This window comes from Peromyscus maniculatus, chromosome 5 (assembly GCF_049852395.1).
Source record: "Peromyscus maniculatus bairdii isolate BWxNUB_F1_BW_parent chromosome 5, HU_Pman_BW_mat_3.1, whole genome shotgun sequence".
NCBI classification, from domain to species: Eukaryota; Metazoa; Chordata; class Mammalia; order Rodentia; family Cricetidae; genus Peromyscus; species Peromyscus maniculatus.
Genome location: NC_134856.1, coordinates 106,415,805 through 106,434,785, shown reverse-complemented (window position 1 = coordinate 106,434,785; position 18,981 = coordinate 106,415,805). Strand labels below are relative to the sequence as shown.

At 46.3% G+C, this 18,981-nt stretch overlaps 1 protein-coding gene across 4 annotated transcripts in view; it reads right to left on the bottom strand.

Moving 5' to 3' along the window:
• The window catches only part of Kiaa0319 (KIAA0319 ortholog), a 69,057-nt gene that overhangs the window by 23,562 nt on the left and 26,514 nt on the right, over positions 1 to 18,981 (bottom strand). For 2 of the 4 annotated variants that reach the window (XM_076573075.1, XM_076573078.1), the window contains exons 3-10: positions 16,743 to 17,515; positions 12,946 to 13,138; positions 10,323 to 10,421; positions 8,344 to 8,441; positions 7,171 to 7,258; positions 4,331 to 4,423; positions 2,117 to 2,249; positions 464 to 692 (exon numbers count right to left, since the gene is read on the bottom strand). In XM_076573075.1, the coding sequence (XP_076429190.1) occupies positions 464 to 692; positions 2,117 to 2,249; positions 4,331 to 4,423; positions 7,171 to 7,258; positions 8,344 to 8,441; positions 10,323 to 10,421; positions 12,946 to 13,138; positions 16,743 to 17,515 (1,706 nt within the window). Of the gene's footprint in view, positions 1 to 459; positions 693 to 2,116; positions 2,250 to 4,330; positions 4,424 to 7,170; positions 7,259 to 8,343; positions 8,442 to 10,322; positions 10,422 to 12,945; positions 13,139 to 16,742; positions 17,516 to 18,981 lie in introns of all 4 variants that reach the window. The other 2 variants (XM_076573076.1, XM_076573077.1) reach the window with 1 other exon arrangement.

The window sequence follows — 18,981 nt, the reverse complement described above, 5'->3', positions numbered from 1 at the left end:
ACAGAATAATATCTGCTTTCCTGATAACGTAGTTAGGTTAATTACCTCTAATGTTTCTCCCAAGTCTAAATAAAATATTGCTCTAACAAATACTATGTCTGCTTTTTTCCCAAAGGATGTCATGATCGAGTTGAAACAACAGGACTGACTGCTTGGTTGCTGTTCTGTGCTTACCTGGGTGTGTGACAGCAAGGGATGTAAACTTGGGGGAGACTTGTGAGTTACATGCTCTTCCCACCACTTCACAGTTTGAGAAATTTGTAAAACAGATTTTCTGATTTAACAACCCCCCTAAACCAAGAATAGATAAATGAATGATACATAGATGATAGATAGATGGATGAATGGATGGATGGATGGATGGATGGATGGATGGTGGATGGATGGATAGACGGACAGAGACCAGAGACAGACAGACAGACAGAGATAGGATAAAAGTCTGCAGGCAGGATAGAGGACTTGCCTGCATGACCACCTCTTTGCTCTCACCGCCAGGGCCTGGGGACCACTCATAGAGGACAATCTGGTGATCATCACTGCTCTGGTTTCCATTCAGAGTTATGGTGTTTTGAGGCAAAGTTATGGTCTGATTTGGCCCTGCATTGGCAACAGGTGGGTAGTCCACGGCACCATGGATGATGAGGGTTGCTGTGGTGGAATTAGTAGCGCCATCTGAGTCTGTGATGGTCAACCTATAAAGAGAAAAGGAAGCTCTTACATCCAAGCTTGTGCCACACCTGAAAGTAAGTGGTCACCTTAGCCTGCTCAGACCAAACATTCTCAGAAAAAAAGTGAAAATAGAGGCCAGCCGGCAGTGGCACACGCCTTTTATCCCAGCACTCAGGAGGCAGAAGCAGGTGGATCTCTGTGAGTTCGAGGCCAGCCTGGTCTACAGAGCGAGATCCACAACAGGCACCAAAACTACACAGGGAAACCCTGTCTTGGAAAAAAAAGAAAGGTGAAAATAGAAACTTGAGGATGAGGCTAAGAAAAGCATACATGCCAGAAGATATTTTTCTTTGTTTCTGTTGTCATGGATTTTTGAATGTCATTTTACTTTTGAATCATAATATGTTTCCACATTAAGGCTTAGCTTTTATGGATCTACTACTCTTTGAGATGCTGAATGGAGAATGTGCCCCCTCAAGGAAACCAAGAAGCTTCTCTAGACAACTCAACTCATCTTAAGAGTATTGCGAGGCACCTCTTACAACAACTCATCCTAAGAGCATCACCAGATATCCATCTCCAACAATTCATCCTAAGAGCATCACTACACACCCCTCTCCAATGACTCATGCTAAGAGTGTTACCGGGAGCCACTTCTGCCTTTGATCTTGAGAATTTACTGACTGAACCACTTGTGAATTTCAGCTACAAAGCACCCAGTTTCTAAAGTCATTTCTAGAGGATTTTCTACAATCATGCTTCCAGAACACTCTTTGCAAAGCATTTTAGGGTTAAGCATTTTCAAATATATACAAAATGCTCAACATACACATACCAAAAGAAAAAAGAAAAAAGGAAAGGGAGAGAGAGAGAGAGAGAGAGAGAGAGAGAGAGAGAGAGAGAGAGAGAGAGAGAGAGAGAGAGAGAGAGAGAAGCAAGCTGCCCAGGCCCTCCTGTACTGAAATGGTCCCAAGAACAGCACAGTCTCCGTTCGCTCATTTCACCCTTGGTGGAGATGGGGAGTGGGGCGGGTGTCTGGGAACTAAGCTGTATAAATAGGAATAGAGAACAGCAGCTCAGGGTAAATTGTACATCGGGGTCATCTGCAGGTTCTGGGCTTCCTTTCACACTGTCCCACAAACTCCACACAGACAAGGGCCAAACTCCAGCTCAGCTCTGACCACAAACAAAACCCCAGGGGTCTCTCCCATCAGAACTTTAACCCAAGTAAGAAAAAAAAGAAAAGGTTTTAAAGTAGCATGTGACTTAAGAAGCACTTAATACCATACTGTTCAGAGTGCTCATTTTTAGGTCATGGACATAGGGGAAATATTTCGCTTCCTCTGCTTGGTGATATATTATTTTTATTTTTATAGAAAGTATCAGTTTCAAGAAACAGTCAAAAGAGAAGTCCTGGGAAAACACAATATAGGTAGAACCCACTTGCCTAAAAGTGTAGTTACCAGGATCTAAGTTCGACAAGCGTAGGACTGGAGCATCAGCCAGAAACACCTCTCCGAGGAAGGGCCCGTCGACTTCTTCCCAGTGGTAGCTCACTACCTTAGTATCATCTGTACTTTCTACAAAGAGGAAGAAAACAACATCCAGAATGAGTTATGGGAATGGTGAGATGAAAGTGTTACAACTTATTGGAAACTTAAACGTGTTTAGTAGAAATACGCATCTGCACAGATCTCAACAGAACACAGTATATGCATTGTGGCCATCTCCCAGTCCCTAAATTGTCACCATTTTTCTAGACTTGCATAGGTTTGAGTAGGGCTGTTCTAACTTGTTGACAGGTACTGTGGCCCAGAGTGCAGCGCCTTGACATTCAGCTGCTACTCATCTGGGTGATTGATGACATGCTACCAACAGTTTCATACAGATATCTGAATAACAGGTTCTTGAACATGTTGAGAGCTGATTATCTACAATGTACAAAACCCCTTTACCATATTAATGACTAAGATATAAGTCCAGAAAAAGACTCAAGCACGAAAATTTCCCCACTTAAAAGAGCAAACCAGGGTAGGACAGAGAAGATGACTCAGCAGTTAAAGGCACCTGCCACTATGGCTGACGACCTGAGTGTTTAATCCCTGGGACCCACAAGGTGGGACAAGAGAACTGATTACCAAAAGTTGTCCTCTGAACTCTTCAGGTGTGCTATATTGCACATAATACACACACAGTATGAGCACACACACACACACACACACACACACACACACACACACACACACATACAGAAGGCTGGGACTGTAGTTTAGTGGCACAGTGCTTAACTACTATGCATATGAAGCCCTGAGTGGTTTGATCCCCAGTAATGAGAAGTGGGGAGGGGGTGGTTTTGGCATGGTAGTTCACTAGCATTCAGGAGACTAAGTCAAAATTATCTGCATGAGTTCAAGGCTAGACTGAGCTACACAGTGAGACCTTGTCTCACAAAAATACAAACAAACAAACAAAAAACCAAGCAGGGCAGAATGTTTGCCCAGCATCCACAAAGCCCTGGGCTCAATCTCTATGTCACAAAAATAAACAAATAAATAATAAAAGAGAGCAACAATGTATGTCATGTAGAACCCTAGGCTTCCAGACCTAGAAGGAAGCTGGCTTTTCGTCAATTTCCTTTAAGGAAATAAGTTTATATGGCCAACTAATAATCCTGCATGGTTTTTATAACTGAGCTATTCTGATCAAAGATTTTTAAAAATTCTGGCCTTTTCTCATATAATTATTTCCATTTAAAGTGTTCTCTGTCCACTGGGCATGGAGGCTCACGAGCCTAAATCCCAGCATTAGAGGGCCAAGGTCAAGCTTAAGTACACAGCAAGTGTGGGGCCAGCCTGAGCTGACAGTACAGACAGACAAGCAAACAAACAAATGTGCTGTATGTTCACTGTAGTGGGCGGAGGATGTGGATATGATGCGAATAGATGCAAGCATCACATCACTGTGATGTCCACAGTCTGGCGGCGGGCTGAGAGAGCGACATTCGTGAGTAGGAGCCACAGTCACTGCCTCTCACTCTCAGCAGGCCATGGGGTTAACTTGGTGACTGAATGAACGGGAAAGCAGATGCAGAGCACATCACACTGTTAAACCAAGTTAACACTAGACGTGTTTATAGTCTATCCTCGCTTGTATGGACACCCAAAGTTAGACTTCCCTCATCCTCTAGTTAAAGAATAAACTCTGAATAAATTAGTAAGCAAAATGCTACTCACTCTCACTGAAGCCAACCTTGCTTATATTTAAAGGTTTTGTTCAATTGCTAGTATTAGAAATGCTACGTAATTCACAAAAGAATCCTTAGTAATTATTTAAATTACAAATCAAATATCTGACCCTAAAGAACATTGTGTTTGTTTGTTTGTTGTTTGCTTTAGACAGTGTTTCGTGTATCCCAGGCTGGCCTAGAACTCCCTGAGTAGCAGAAGATGACCTGGAACTCCCCATTCTCCTGCCTTTGCTGCCTAAGTGCTGGGATTACAGGGATGCTGCTGCTCCCAGCTGGAAGCCGAAGAGCCCAAGACACGAAGCTGAAAGAGACACTGGTTTATCTCGGTGTAACAAGTCTTCTTGGCCCTGACACAGAGTGCTCAATCGGACAGTACAGACAGACAGAAACCATCCAAACATGGAGGATACACACGGCTGCCGTCGATGAGGGCTGAGGTCAAGGGCAGAGTGAGTTCCTGTATCTGAGGAGAAACAACTGCCGTGGGTGGCTGGTTGACTCTTGCAGCTGTGGGACAGAAAAAAACAGACAGCAGCTAAGCCAGCTTCGCTCACACCAGTCACACACAAACAAAGAATCCTCGCTAAGAGCTTATTCTGAACCTCCTGGAGAGGTCTTCATCCCCCTGGGTCTCAACTGTGGAAACCGTAAACTTTTAAACCCTCCTGTGGATTTTGAGCTTGTCTGTCAATTTACTGACCTATAGACAATCCCATACTCAAGAGGTGAGTCGTGGAATGTGTACCGTGATTACAGAAAAGGAAGACTAGAGTGCAGGGCCTTATTTGTACCAGGGTAGCCTCCAGTTCTCTATGGATGATGACCTTGAACTCCTGTTCCCCTGTCTGTGCCTCCCAAAAGTGTGGAGGCCCACAAAGGTTTCCTGGGAGATCTGAGCTTGCTTTACCCAGCAGGGCTGCATTAGAGGATGGTTTGACCTCATGTATGGCTTCTAGGTGATTGGAAGGGTCTGCACTTGGCTGTGCTAAAGGGAGGTCTTTTGTTCCACCCCTTGGCATTCCTACAAAAGGCCCTTTAGAATATACAGAAGGGGCCAGTGGATATTGATCCAGGCCCTCCTGAGGCTATCCTGTGTTTCTATCTGTTTCTCTATCTGTTTCTCTCCCCTCTATCTTTCTATCTAAATGTTTCTCACTCCTCACTCCTCCCTCCTCAAGAGTACCCTGGGGAAAAAGTGGAAGCTGGCCTCCCACACAAGTGCTAGGATTACAGGGTGAATACAGGTGTATTCAGTACTGGGCAAGCACCCTACCAACTGAGCAACATCACCAAACCATGAATTGGATCTTAAATCTTTGACCGAAGGTGCCCACCACCATCACAAGACTTGAGCTGTAGTAGTAAGTAGACTGTGGGAAAGGTGGAGCTGCTGGCCCCCAGGAGAAATGGCTAGGGGGTGGTGTTGCCACAAACATGATGGAGGCCAATGGCTCCGCTGAGCTGATGGGTAAGTGGAAGCTGGAGGCCAGGACACAGAGCAGGGTGTGCCCACCAGGACCAAAGGTCACCTCCTCTAACCCACATGAATACACTGCATTGTGACCCAGGGGTGGACTTGATAGTCCATGACACATGTGTGCCCCTGATCCTTTAGGGGCACAGGTGAATGCATCTGAAATATCCGTGCTCCTATACGAAAGTTATAGATCATGAGGAAAGAAGGTGGATAGAGTAAGCGTTGGACAGGGAGGGTCAAGGTACAGCTTGTCATCATTCAAGAACAGCGAGTAGTTACCTTGTATACCTGAGTAGCATGTCAAGCAAGTGCTAGCGTTACATAAAAAGCAAAAGAAAACAAAAAGACTAAACATATATGTCCTTGCATGTTTCTCTGCAATGGTGCCGGGGAGGGGGTTGTGTGTGGAATGAGAATGGCTCCCAAAGGCTCACGTATTTGAATGCTCAGTCACCGGGAATGGAACTGTTGAAGAGGATTGGGGGCGTGGCCTTGTTGGAGGAGGTGTGTCACTGGAGGTGGGCTTTGAGGTTGCAAAGGCCCACACCAGGCCCAGGCTCTCTCCCTCCCCCATCTCTCCCCCTCTCTCTCTCCCTCCCCCCCCAACCTCCCACCCCCCACCCCTGCCTCTCTGCCTGCCTGCCTGTGGATCAGGATGTAAAGCTCTCAGCAACTCCTCCAGCACATGCCTGCCTGCACGCTGCCATGCTCCCTGTCATAATAACAATGACCTAAGCCTCTGAAATTGTAAGCAAGACCCCAATTAAATGCATTTCTTTATAAGAGTTGCCTTGGTCATGATGTCTCTTCATGGCAATAGAACTCTAACTAAGACAGTCTCTAAAGTAAAAATAAAAGAATATGCGGTCCAAACTCCAAAGGCAGTCCAAATATCCAGAAAAGAGCTCCACCTAGACTACAGGAGGATTTCTGGCAGTTAGATAAAAGCCAGCATTTGCCAGGCGGTGGTGGTGCACGCCTTTAATCCCAGCACTCCGGAGGCAGAGGCAGGCGGATCTCTGTGAGTTCGAGGCCAGCCTGGTCTCCAAAGCGAGTTCCAAGAAAGGCACAAAGCTACACAGAGAAACCCTGTCTTGAAAAAAACAAACAAACAAACAAAAAAAAGCCAGCATCCCTCAGGAACTCGTGAAGCTAGTTTTTCCTCTGTCATAAGGATTCATTTCCCTTACCTCTGGCAGAAGGGACATGTGGCACCTGTGGCACCTTTCAGCATATCAAAGCCTATGCTGGCTTCCAGGCTCCCTCTGTATCACCAGTACCTGTTACAAAGTCCAGCATCTAGCCCTTCTCACCTCCTCCCTACCCTAAACTCCCTTCAGCTCGCTGGCTTCCCTCACCCCAGCTACTCAGTCTCCTTACAGCCTTGGTGTTCTTGCTATGTTTCCTCTCTCTCTGCTCCCGCCTCTCTCCCTGTTCTCTCTAGTCTCTCTCCCTTGCTATTCCCTCCTCTCTCACAGACAGCCCTGACAGTGTCCAGTCCACTTCTCTCTGCTCTGGACTCTTCCAGATGCCTCTGTCTGTCTGTCTGTCTGTCTGTCTGTCTCTCTCTCTCTCTCTCTCTCTCTCTCTCTCTCTCTCTCTCTCTCTCTCTCACACACACACACACACACACACACACACACACACACCTACAATAAAAAACCTTCCCTTTAACCATACCATGGAGCAGTCATGTCGTCAGTTTATACAACCGTGGCATCCGGGTGCAGAACATGAGACCAGCACAGCCAAGCGGCCATTCTCCCACCCGACTCACCTGGCATAACAGTGATGTTGACATAGCCTTCTCCAAATGCATCCTCACTAGAAACAGCTACTCTGAAGGCATAGAGTCCCACGGACAACTGCAATGTAAAAACAGACACATGGGTGGTGAGCATCTGAAGACATTAGAATCTGCCTTCTAGAACAGCATCCCAAAGGCTTGAGAGGAAGCCTCATTTCAATGTGTCTAGGACTGCTACAAATGTAAGAACTGCATTCTAAAATACTAAGTCACCTACATAGTCCTTTTTCTTAGTTACAGGTATCACAGGCCTTATATGAGCCAAGGACAGCAGCTCTTGGATGAGTGTGTATGGAACTGTGCTGTGTTTGGGGTGGGGGGTGGGGGTTGCTCGGTGATAAAAGTGAACCCAGGGCCTCACATGTGCTCAGCAAGGACCCTACCCTGATCTGCACCCGAGTCTGGAATCACACATTTGTAACATACATACAAGTTCACAGATTTACTGGCAGAGGTCTGGGTATCATGCTCTGAGAAACAGCTTAGTCTCACAGCAGTGATATGAGCTGGTAAGGCTCTGGAATTGGTACAGCCTTGCAGGAAGACATTCACCTCATAAGAAACCAGACCCCTAGCTATTAAGTCAATGTGTTCTCCTTGGAGCCAAGGAAGTGGTATGTGTCTTGTGTGTGGAGCAGGATTTGATAATCTGAGCAACTAGAATGGAATTGCTAGAAACTCACAGAACATGCCTGGTGACCACCTGAGTTATCTTTAACTAAAGACTGCAGGAATTAGAACCCAGGCTTTGAATCCACCACACAGTATGGGCTTCCAAGGCTCTTTATCTTGAACTGATAATATGCCAAGCAATTCAAACAGAAAAGCTACTGAACGTTTCCTCATTTAACCATCCATCTGCCTGCTTGAGCGTTATGTAATTATAACTCTCTGATCTTTCTGGTTTTGTTTTTGTTTTTGTTTTTGTTTTTGTTTTGAGACAGGAGATTCAATTATGTTGCCCAGGCTGGCCTGAACTTCTGGGATCAAACAATCTTGCCTCAGTTTCCCAGGTAGCTGAGACCACAGGCACATGCCATCATGCCTGGCTTCTTCATTTGTTTTTAATCCTAAGAGAGAATTCTGGGTTCACCAGCAAAGATGTTGCTAACCGGATTTTGAGGTGTGAAACCTGTTACTTACTTGAGAGAGGTGAAGAGTTGGCTTGTTCTCTTGTTTGATTTTACCTTGAAAGTCTATAGGGTGGCTCATTAAACTCCATTTATAGCTGTAAGTTGTGTCTGAGAACAAATCAGAAACATGAATGCTTATCAATTCTGAGATAACCCTAAGAAGGAGAGAGCTTTAAACCAACAGTACCAATTGCCTTAAATACACGCTTTCAATCCTCATCCCAGGAAGGAATCACAAAGCTTCTGTGTCTTTGCAAATAAAGAAAAACAAACACACAAAAAAAATTATCATGAAAGTACACAAATGATAGAAAATAGAGTCTAAAAATTAAACCTCCCCAATTTCACTGTTAATGTTTGAAAACATTCCTTCTAGGCTGTTTCCAACACCTGATTATCCATAGAATTCCTTTTTTTTTTCTTTTTTTTTTTTTTGTTTTTTTTTTTTGTTGTTTTTTTTCAAGACAGGGTTTCTCTGCGTAGCTTTGTGCCTTTCCTGGAGCTCACTTGGTAGCCCAGGCTGGCCTCGAACTCACAGAGATCTGCCTGGCTCTGCCTCCCGAGTGCTGGATTAAAGGCGTGTGCCACCACCGCCCGGCTCCTTTTTTTTCTAATCAATAAGACAAGCTCTCACACTGTAACTCTGGCTGGCCTGAAATTCACTATGTAGACCAAGACCAAGGTGTTTTCCAACTCACAGAAATCTGAGTTTCTCTGCTTCCCTGGTGCTCAGATTAAAGGCGTGCAAACCCACACCCACCCCTACATACACTTCAACTCTTGAATCCACTGTATCTTTTCTCCTTTTGATGAAAAGTACATAGATTTCAACTCATTTGATCTGGATGGGGGTTGGTTTAAGACACAAAGTTACTTGAACCTCTCTATCTTGAACTAAAGCTGTCTGCAGCCTTTAGATAGCAATGGAGTAGCTCAGCTCAGCTCAAGGGACTGAGAGGCAAATGACAGGGGAGACCATCTCTGTTTAGGAAACTTTGACCCACGTGACCTGAGTGAGAACCAAACACTTTAAGGATGATCTAATTAAGGAAGAGTGCACTGATAGGCTGTAGGAATGTTTCAAATGCTTGGAAATAGCGGGGCACCGGGTAAGGAGAAGGTAAGCACTGTCAACTTGGCATGATATTTAAATCTATCTGTGTGTATTTTATGTGTGTTTATGTGTGCATGTATGTGTGTGTATGTACATGTGTGATATGTGTGTACTGTGTGTGTGTACCGTGTGTGTGTGTGTGTGTGTGTGTGTGTGTGTAGGAGTGTGTGTGTGTGTATGTGTGTGTGTGCAGCAGTGTGTGTGTGTGTGTGTGTGTGTGTGTGTGTGTGTGTAGGAGTGCGTGTAGAGGTCAGAAGACAGCTTCAAGTGTTGATCCTCTACTTGCAACTTGTTTGAGATGGGATCACCTGTCATTCACCACTGTACAGGCTAGGCTAGTTAGCCTCGCTCTGCCTCCCATCTTGCCACAGGAGTGCTGGGATGATAGACATGCTACCACATCCAGTTTTCCATCAGTTCTAGGGATCTGACATGGGTTCCCATGCTTGTATGGCAGGTACTTGTCCACGGCACCTCCCTGGCCCCTGGTCTTTTTTTGAGCAGCTGATCTGGAATATTCTGAGAACTGCTCAGCTGTGTCTCTAATACTACAGCATCAGCAAGCAAGCCTCCCACTGCATGCCACTCCCTCTCCTCAGTGGAATCTCCCTGGCCTCTGTGGGATGTCACAGATCAAGGCCTTGCATCTGGCAACCCCACCTCTCTGATATCATATTGTGATCTTCCAATCTGACCAGTCAAAGATTATGCACTATACTGAACTTCCTAGATACCTACTGCATTTCTGCTATTTCAGTAAATGTTGGCCATCTCCTACTTGGAATGTTGTGGGAAGAATGCATCAGGCCTATGATCTGTGGAGACCTGGGAGAGAACACCCCAGCTCTGCCAGCCAAAAAATGTCAAACTCTTACCTGCAGGGGGCGCTGGCTCAACAGAGGCCTTCAGTTCTGCTTCACTGTCCGGTAAGGTTATCACAAGGTTATCTCCAGCAGACACTGCAAGCGCCTTTACTAAAAGTTAATTAGAAATCGTGCATGCCATTATGTAATACAATGTCTCGATAATATACCTGCTCTTAGCGTGATCATCCTTCATAAAGTTTTATCTAAGGCACCCCAGCCCAGGCACCATGGTGCCCTCTATTATGCTGCAAGCTAGACTTTGCAAGTTTAAAACTTCCTGCATGAGTTGACACTGTGAAGAAAATAATCATTCAGAATGAGCAATGTGTTGGGTGGCAGTTTACCAACAGGTGGAGGACTACCGATTGAGTTTGTTTTCTCTGGGGCCACCAGCTTTTCTTGACTCCCTGGTGAGCGGTCCTTACTCACAACTAGGTCAAGAGTGCTTCTAAGTGACTCGGTATCATTAGCCATGCTGCTCAGATCCGGGAGCCCCTCATAAATGGCCGCTAATGGCTTTGCTCTTGGCGCCTTTCCAATAGGAAATCCAGGCAAGCTCAGTATGAAGAGGTAATTGAACTCCAGCAGCAGGGACATTACCTCTCATCAAAAGCACTTACCTGCTAATGCAGCAAAGCTCATTTACTGCCCAGCCTCCATGGCGTCCACATCGCCCTACTGTGGCTTGTCTCAACTGGGCACTAGTTTCACCGCCATTCATAATTGGGTCAGAATAAACTATGTGAGTTGAGTTTTCTGGGACCTTAGCCCACAAAACCAAGCTTACCAAGAGCTGAGAAAGGCTCTGCCATTCTCAAAGACACCCCAATATTCCCATATCCCCATTAGCACCCAGGGAGCCCATCCCAGGGCAGCTTCTCTTCCTCACACAGCTTCTCTTTCACCTCAGTCCCCTCCTCACTCAAGTTCAGGGTCAAAGTCAGTAAGAGTGAAGGGTAAGAAGCATCAGGGAATCAAAACTGAGCAGCACTGGTCCAGGGGGCACCTGGGCTACCAGGCAGGTCTCAAAGGTAACTGAACCTTTACGTTAGGAGTGTTGTTGTTGTTGTTGTTGTTGTTGTTATTATTATTATTATTATTATTATTATTATTATTATTTGAGACAGAATCGTATATAGCCCAGGCTGCTCTCTTACTCTCTATGTAGCCAGGGATGATCTTGAACTCCTGATCTGCCTGCCTCCGTTTCCCAAGTGCTGGGGTGACAGACTTGCACCTCCACACTCAAGCAGTTCAATATTTTTATTTTTATTTTTATCTATTTTATTTATTTATTTATTTATTTATTTATTTTTTTGTTTTTTTCGAGACAGGGTTTCTCTGTGTAGCTTTGTGCCTTTCCTGGGACTCACTTGGTAGCCCAGGCTGGCCTCGAACTCACAGAGATCCGCCTGGCTCTGCCTCCCAAGTGCTGGGATTAAAGGCATGCACCACCACCGCCTGGCCAAGCAGTTCAAGCTTTGAACCGGGCTGTAGCTACAGCCACCCTCATATTCCAGTTGACATTGGAAGCATTAAGCCCCCACTCACTTTCTGGACAACAGCCCTTATTTTATATTAGTTTTTATTTAATTTTCTTGTTGCTGTAACAAAAACTCTGACAGAAGCGACTTGAGGAAGAAAATGTTTGTTTTGGCTCCCAGCATGAGGGTTGCGTCCATCAAGGCAGCGGGGACAAGGCTGTAGGAGTGGGAGGCAGCTAATCTCATTGTGTCCCCAATCAGGAAGCAGAGGGAGATGAACCCTGGTACTCAGCTCACTTTTTCCTTTTTATGACATCCAGTCCCTACCCCACGGAAAGGCGCTGCCCACACAGTTACGGTCTTCCCACCTCGGTGAACCTAATCTAAGTAATCCTTCCCATCCTCGACTCCTATCTTGTCCTCTCCAACCACAAAACTAGTTCCAGCCAACTGATCTCCTTCTGGTTCTTCCAAAATGTTGTGTGAGTCGTGTCTTCTCTTCCACACACGATGGAAGAGATCACTCGTGGTGTTGAGATTCAGAGAGCAACACTCTCAAGGCTAGTGATTTCCCAGGAAGAGAAGTCTTTGGTGCTACAGGCCCACCATGGTTCTCCTGCTCCCAGCACCAGGACAGGCTTCCTGCAGTTCCCTATCTCTCCATCGAAGTCACCCTCAAATATCACAGCTGCCTTGTTTTCTTGCTGGAAGTTCATTAACCAGAAATACACAACACGCACTCCTATTAGAACATGTGTTGCTCCCCCCTAGAGAACAGGTCAACCCCATGTGACCTGGCTCCCCCTACCCTGCCAGGCCCTCCTCCAGAATGGCTTCCTGGCTCTCCTGGTAGGTCAAGTAACCCTCCTCTGCGGCCAGCACCCTCTGACAGCATTTTCCGTAGCTTGCCGGGGCCATCTATCCATCTGTCAGTCTCCCCTCGTACCTTCCAGATCCACAGAGGGAAAAGACAGAATGCCCTTCATCTTTTACTCTGGGTGCAGAGCACAGCGTCTGCTAAGTGTCTGTCTCTGCTAAGTGTCTGTCTCTAGACGGGGGCCCGAAGGGAGCAGTAAACCTTAAACACTGTCACCGCTGGAGTCCGCCTCTGCGGTGAATGTCTTCTAACTGTCGTTTTCAAACGTTACCTGTCCTGGGAGAAGAAGTCGGTGACACAGGCCTCGCAGGTGGGGTCAGCCCAGGGAGAACTGTAGTGGTGGGAAACGTTGGGGGGCTGCGTCCTGTGCTCCGTGGGGCGACCGTAAGAATGGAGCTTTTCTCCACCGTGGCTGGGCTGGACTCCAGGCTGGCAGAGGGCGGACTAGGGGAAGGCATTAGAACCTGCGGGGTAAGTTAACAAGGGTATATGTCGTGATGAAAAATGTTCCTTTGGGTTGGACAACACAAATATGGGCAATGGGTTATTTGGGCCCACCCTCTCCAAATTCATGCACTGAAATCCTAACCCCCACGGGATGGTTTTTAGGTGACGGGGAGGCAGAGTAGGTGGTCAGGATGTCGGGGTGAGAGCCCTCATGAACAGAATCAGTGCCTTCATTACATACAAGAAGACAGAGCTCCGTCGTGGTGCAGGCTCCTAAAGAGCGCACTCAACAAGCTGAGGCAGGAGGATTGCTGCTTTTGAGGTGAACTTCGGCTACATAGCAAGACCTTGTCCCAACGAAAGAGAAAATGAGAGTGGGGAAGGGGGGGGAGGATAAACAGAAGAGAAGGAAGAGAAGAAAGGAGAAAGAAGAGGCAAGGAGGAAGGCAGAGGGTGAGAGGAAGGAAGGGCTGACATGCCCCTCATCCTCTACAAGTCTGGTCTTGACTGGTTTTCTATAGACACTCTGTTCAGTGGCGCTGTGGCATGAATAACGCTGCCTTGCTACAGTCTTTGCATGGAGGGATGTGTTTATTCCTCTGAAGTGCACACTGGAAGTGTGACTGCTGGGTCACGTGCTGGGGCGATGCCGTGGATTACTGTTTTAGCGCTCAGAACAGCAAGCCAGATTTCCCGGGCATCTGCATCGCTGTGCACTACACCGGCCATGTACAAGCACTGCACCGTCTCCTCCGACTGACACTTCCCTAGTTGGGCTTTGTTGCTGCTGCTGCTGCTGCACTACTCAGGCCTATAGACCTTGGACTACTCTCCACCCAGTCCTGGTTTTATTTTTTTTGTATTTTATTCTAGCCATCCTAATAGCATTACGTTTTGGATTCAACTTCTTTTACTTGCTTTATTTATCCTGAGTGCTGAGATTACAGGCACGTACCACCACTCGTCCTTACCAATTTTTAAATCAGGTTGTTTCCTTGTTATTGAGCTGTAAGATTTATTTGCATTTCTGCATATAATGTTATGATAAATGATTTGCAAATATTTTACTCTATTCTATAGGTTGTCTTCTCTTTCCTGATGTTGTTATTTGGGATGCAAAAGTATTTAATTCTGATGAAGTCAATTTATTCTTTTTTAAATTTTTACTAAGTTGTTTGTTTTGAGACAAGATTCTCTAAGTAGCTCTGGCTGTCCTGAAACTCACAATGTAGACTAGGCTGGTCTGGAACTCACAGAGATCCTCCTGCCTCTGCCTTCTGAATTCTGAGATTAAAGATGCATAACATCATTTTTGCCAAATTTTGATGCCCTATACAAAAATAATTATCTAAACCTAGTTACTAAGGTTTAGTATTGTTTTAACTCTTATCGTTCAGGTCTTTAGCACATTTTTAGTTCTTTTTTATATAAAGTATAAAATAAGAAAGCTACAACTCATTCTTTTGCATGTATTATTGGGGCTTTGAAAATGGCACCCCAAACCAAATGCTTCAAGCCAAGTTTCTCTCTGGCCTTCTCCTGTACTCCTGCCTGTATCTCATTCTCCCCCAAAGCATGCCACAGAAGCTGGAAGTCCTTTTTCCCAGTGTGTCAAGAATCTTACATACTATTTTCCTTTTTAAAATTCTTAAAGGAGTCAAGGAGGTATCTCGGTTGAGAGAAAGCTCACCTAGCATGGTCAAGGCCCTGAGTTGTAGCTAAAACCAGCATAAACCAGGAGAGCCCCGGGATCCCAGTGCTCAGGAGGCAGAGGCAGGCAAATCTCTGTGAGCTCACAGCCAGAGACCCTGCCTGCAAATAATTAGCTAAATAAAATAAAAACAGGACTTCTGAAATTCCCCGGTGCCCTCCATTCACTTCTTTCTGACTGCCTTCAGATCATTGCTAAGCTCCCGGATTCTTACATTCTCTTCAAGTCCGAGCGATCTCTGGGTTCTCCGGCGTTCTGCCCTCACAGGATTTCCTTCCAGTACCACTCAGGCCTTCTCCCTACTTTTGCTGTCTCTAGTCTCCCCCGTGATTCTTTCCCCTCCAGTGCCCCCTCCCTGCACACTGTTTAAAGGGTTGGAGATTCATTCCAGGGTCCCGGGGACAAATGTTCTACCACTGAGTCATACCCTATTAGTGTTTCTTTCTTTCTTTTTTGAGTTGGATCTCAGAACATGTTAAGGATGGCCTTGACCTCCACTCATGGTCCTCCTGCCTCCACCTCCTGGGTAGTTGAGACTACTTGGGAATGAGACCCTCGTTCTTTTACCACCAGGGTTTTTCATGGAAAGGTCTGTGGTTCTTCCTACCCATCAGCTTCACCTATCTCTGGTACCCCTTCTAGCCACCTAACTAACTGGTTGGGCTGACTGTGGTACAGAAAAACTTGACATCTGTCTACTACGGGAAATTTTCAAAGCCTCTGTGTGTGTGTGTCCATACAGGCTGGTTCCAGGGCCTTCCATGAAGTCTTCGTTAACATTAATTAGCCATAGAGGATCTCTAGGGAGAAGGGCTTGCTGTGGATACCGTTCTATATAAATAAAACACTGATGGCCAGTGACCAGGCAGGAAGTATAGGCGGGACAAGGAGAGAGGAGAATTGGGGAAACAGGAAGAAGGGGGAGAGACACTGCAGCCACTGCCAGGACAAGCAGCATGTAAAGATGCCGGTAAGCCACCAGCCACGTGGCAAGGTATAGATTTATAGAAACGGGTTAATTTAAGATATAAGAACAGTTAGCAAGAAGCCTGCCACGGCCATACAGTTTATAAAAAATATAAGCGTCTGAGTGATTATTTTATACGTGGATTGTGGTACTGCAGGGCTTGGTGGAGCCTGGAGAGAAGCCCTCCAGCAACAAGGGCTCTTGGGTAGATGACCTGGGAAGGGGAAGCTCTGTGTTCTTTTCAAACTTTCTACTTAGGGAAGCATGGCAAAGAACGCTATTATGTTACTGGTTAGGCTGTGGAAGACATTCATCCTCAGGCATCAACCTGAGTCAGTGTCCTTAGGAGAAACCTCCTCAGGTTCCTCAGCTCTGTGTTCTTTTCAGACTGCCTGCTAAGGGGAGCTCGGCAAAAGAACGCTGTTCTGTTTCCCGTTGGGCTCTGACATCCATCTTCCTGTTCCTCTAGCCTGAAGACTCTGGCAGAGCTTTGCCATGTGCTACTTTGCCTGCCCACCTAAGCATGTGCTGTGGGATGTCTTTCTGTATGCTGTGAATACATGTTGTTCCCATTGGTTAATAAATAAGCTGCTTTGGCCTATGGCAAGGTAGCTTAGAGGCAGGCGGGAAATCCAAGGAGAGAGACAGGAAAGAGAAAGACAGAGATGCCAGCCACTGCCTAAGGAGCAGCCAGATGCCAGCAGACGGGTTATGCCATGGTCACGTGGCAACTTATAGATAAATAGAAATGGGTTAAGTTGTAAGAGCTAGCTAGCAAGAAGCCTTCCGTGGGCCATAGAGTTTGTAATTAATATTAAGCCTCCGAGTGATTATTTTTAAGTGTTTGTGGGACTGCAGGTGAGAAAGATTTGTCCCCCCCGACTGTGGGTCAGACGGGACACAGGAAATCTTTCGACTGCAAGCATGTCTCCAGCACACCCACCTCTTTTCCAGAGCTATTGCTGGGTTGTTCTTGGAGCTGTAAAGTCTCTCTCTCCATCCCCTCTCCTGCAGGTAATACGGTCCCAGAGGGGGGCCACACACTGCTTTCTGCTGAGTGCCCGGGGGTAGGGGACCAAGTGGACTCATTCAGGGCCCCCAGCTGCTGCTGGTCCAGTGGCTGGGGTGTGGGGTCCTTCAGCTTCTCTGTGGAAGCAGCTGAGCTGTCTTCCGCAGCTGAGACATTGAAACCTCCCTCACTGCCGGGCAGCAGGCTCCAGTCGGGGTACTCAGCGCCGCCTCTGGGGTCCTGTTGGTTGGAGGGCTGCAGGAGGCCCTGCTCCAGTTCCTTGTAGTCATCGGAGTACTCGGCAGTCTCCTCCGGTCCCCCATCTTTGCCTAGAAAGGGCAAGTCCTTCCTGAGGTCCTCAAGGGAGTCTCCCCAAGCACCAGAGGGGGAACCCCTGGCCAGCATCATGTCTCCGTAGTCCAGCAGCTGCTCGGGCTTCTGGACAGGTCTGCGCACGAAAGTGAGGTAAGACCGGATGGGGCCTGTGGTCCTGGGCTCACAGTTCTCCTGGTGCACGCAGTTCACCAGGTAGCAGCTGCCCTCAAACCACCAGGCCAGGTCGCAGCTGGGCAGGTCACAGCAAGCTGCGGTGCAGTCTCCCACCGAGAAGGTTTGAGATGCCCGCATGATTCTGATAGTTTCCAGGTTAGGCGAGATGATGGCGTTGGAATAAGTCCTCCCCTCGCTGCACTGCTGGCCCCTGCCACCTGAAGACCAGAGAGATGCCAAAAGCCAAATTGGTAAGCAGACAAACTTCAAAAGAAGAAACACAAATGGCCAATAAATATTGGAGAAAATATCCAAGCTGTATAGTACACCAGTAACCCCCCACACACACTTTGGAGGTAGAGACAGGAGGTTCAAGAGTTCAAGTTCATCCATGAGAGCTGGAGGCCAGCCTAGGCGAACTACATGGGACCTGGCCTTAAGATACTAAACAGAACTGAAGTCCATATGCAGAATCTAGATTTGAAGATATAGGACATATATGCACACACTCATGCCATGAAAGCAGAAAGGAAACTGCAGGAAGAGGAAGATTCTGAAAGGAGGGGCAGGAGGGGATAACGCAGGGAATTACCACAGCCCGCCCTGCTTTCCCTACATTTACATGTATATACATGTGAACATACCATATGAAAGGAAAAGCACAGTTTGGAGGGAGGAGGGATGGGAGAGGAAACTGGGCTACAACAATGATATATGTTTGTGAAATGTCACAATGAAGCCTTTTTAAAAATGATTTCTATTTCTTTGTGTGTGTGCGTGCACACACACATGTACCATGAAGGTCAGAAGACAACCTATGAGAGTTGGCTCTCTTCTACCATGTAGGTCTCAGGGAATGAAGGGAATGAACTTCCTAGGTTATTGGGTTTGATAGCAAGTTCCCCCTCAACCTGCTCAGCCATCTTGCTGGCCTAAATCCTATTGTTTTGTACTAAAAATGTAATATATATATATATATATATATATATATATATATATATATATATAATGCATACATACACACATGTGTGTGTAATGTATATTATTATACATACATGCACACATATGTATATATGTACATCCCAGGGAAGCCGTTCGAGAAAACCAGAGGCTCCTCCATCCCTGGCTATGCAGCCAGCCATCAACACTCCCTATTGAAGGGTCCACTGCACTATGCATCCATCCATCACACTTCTCATCCACACAGTCACCTGTCTTTCCACCAGTTCATCCATTCTTCACTCATTCATCCACCCACGCACTCACTTGTCCACTCATCCCTCTATTCTCTTATCCACCCATTTCTCTATTCTCTTATCCACCCATCCCTCTATTCTCTTATCCACCCATCCCTCTATTCTCTTATCCACCCATTTCTCTATTCTCTTATCCACCCATCCCTCTATTCACTTATCCACCCATCCCTCTATTCTCTTATCCACCCATTCCTCTATTCTCTTATCCACTCATCTCTATTCTCTTATCCACTCTTCCCGCTGTTCTCCTATCCACCCATCCCTCTATTCCTCTACCTTTCTATCCACATATATTCTTTTCACTAGTCATGTACCTTTTCACCTATACATTCCAACTCTTCATATTTATAATTCCACTCTTCTCTACTTGTCTCCTTTTTATGTCATTTACAATAGCCCTTGTGTAAAAAATAGTTACAGAAGGAACA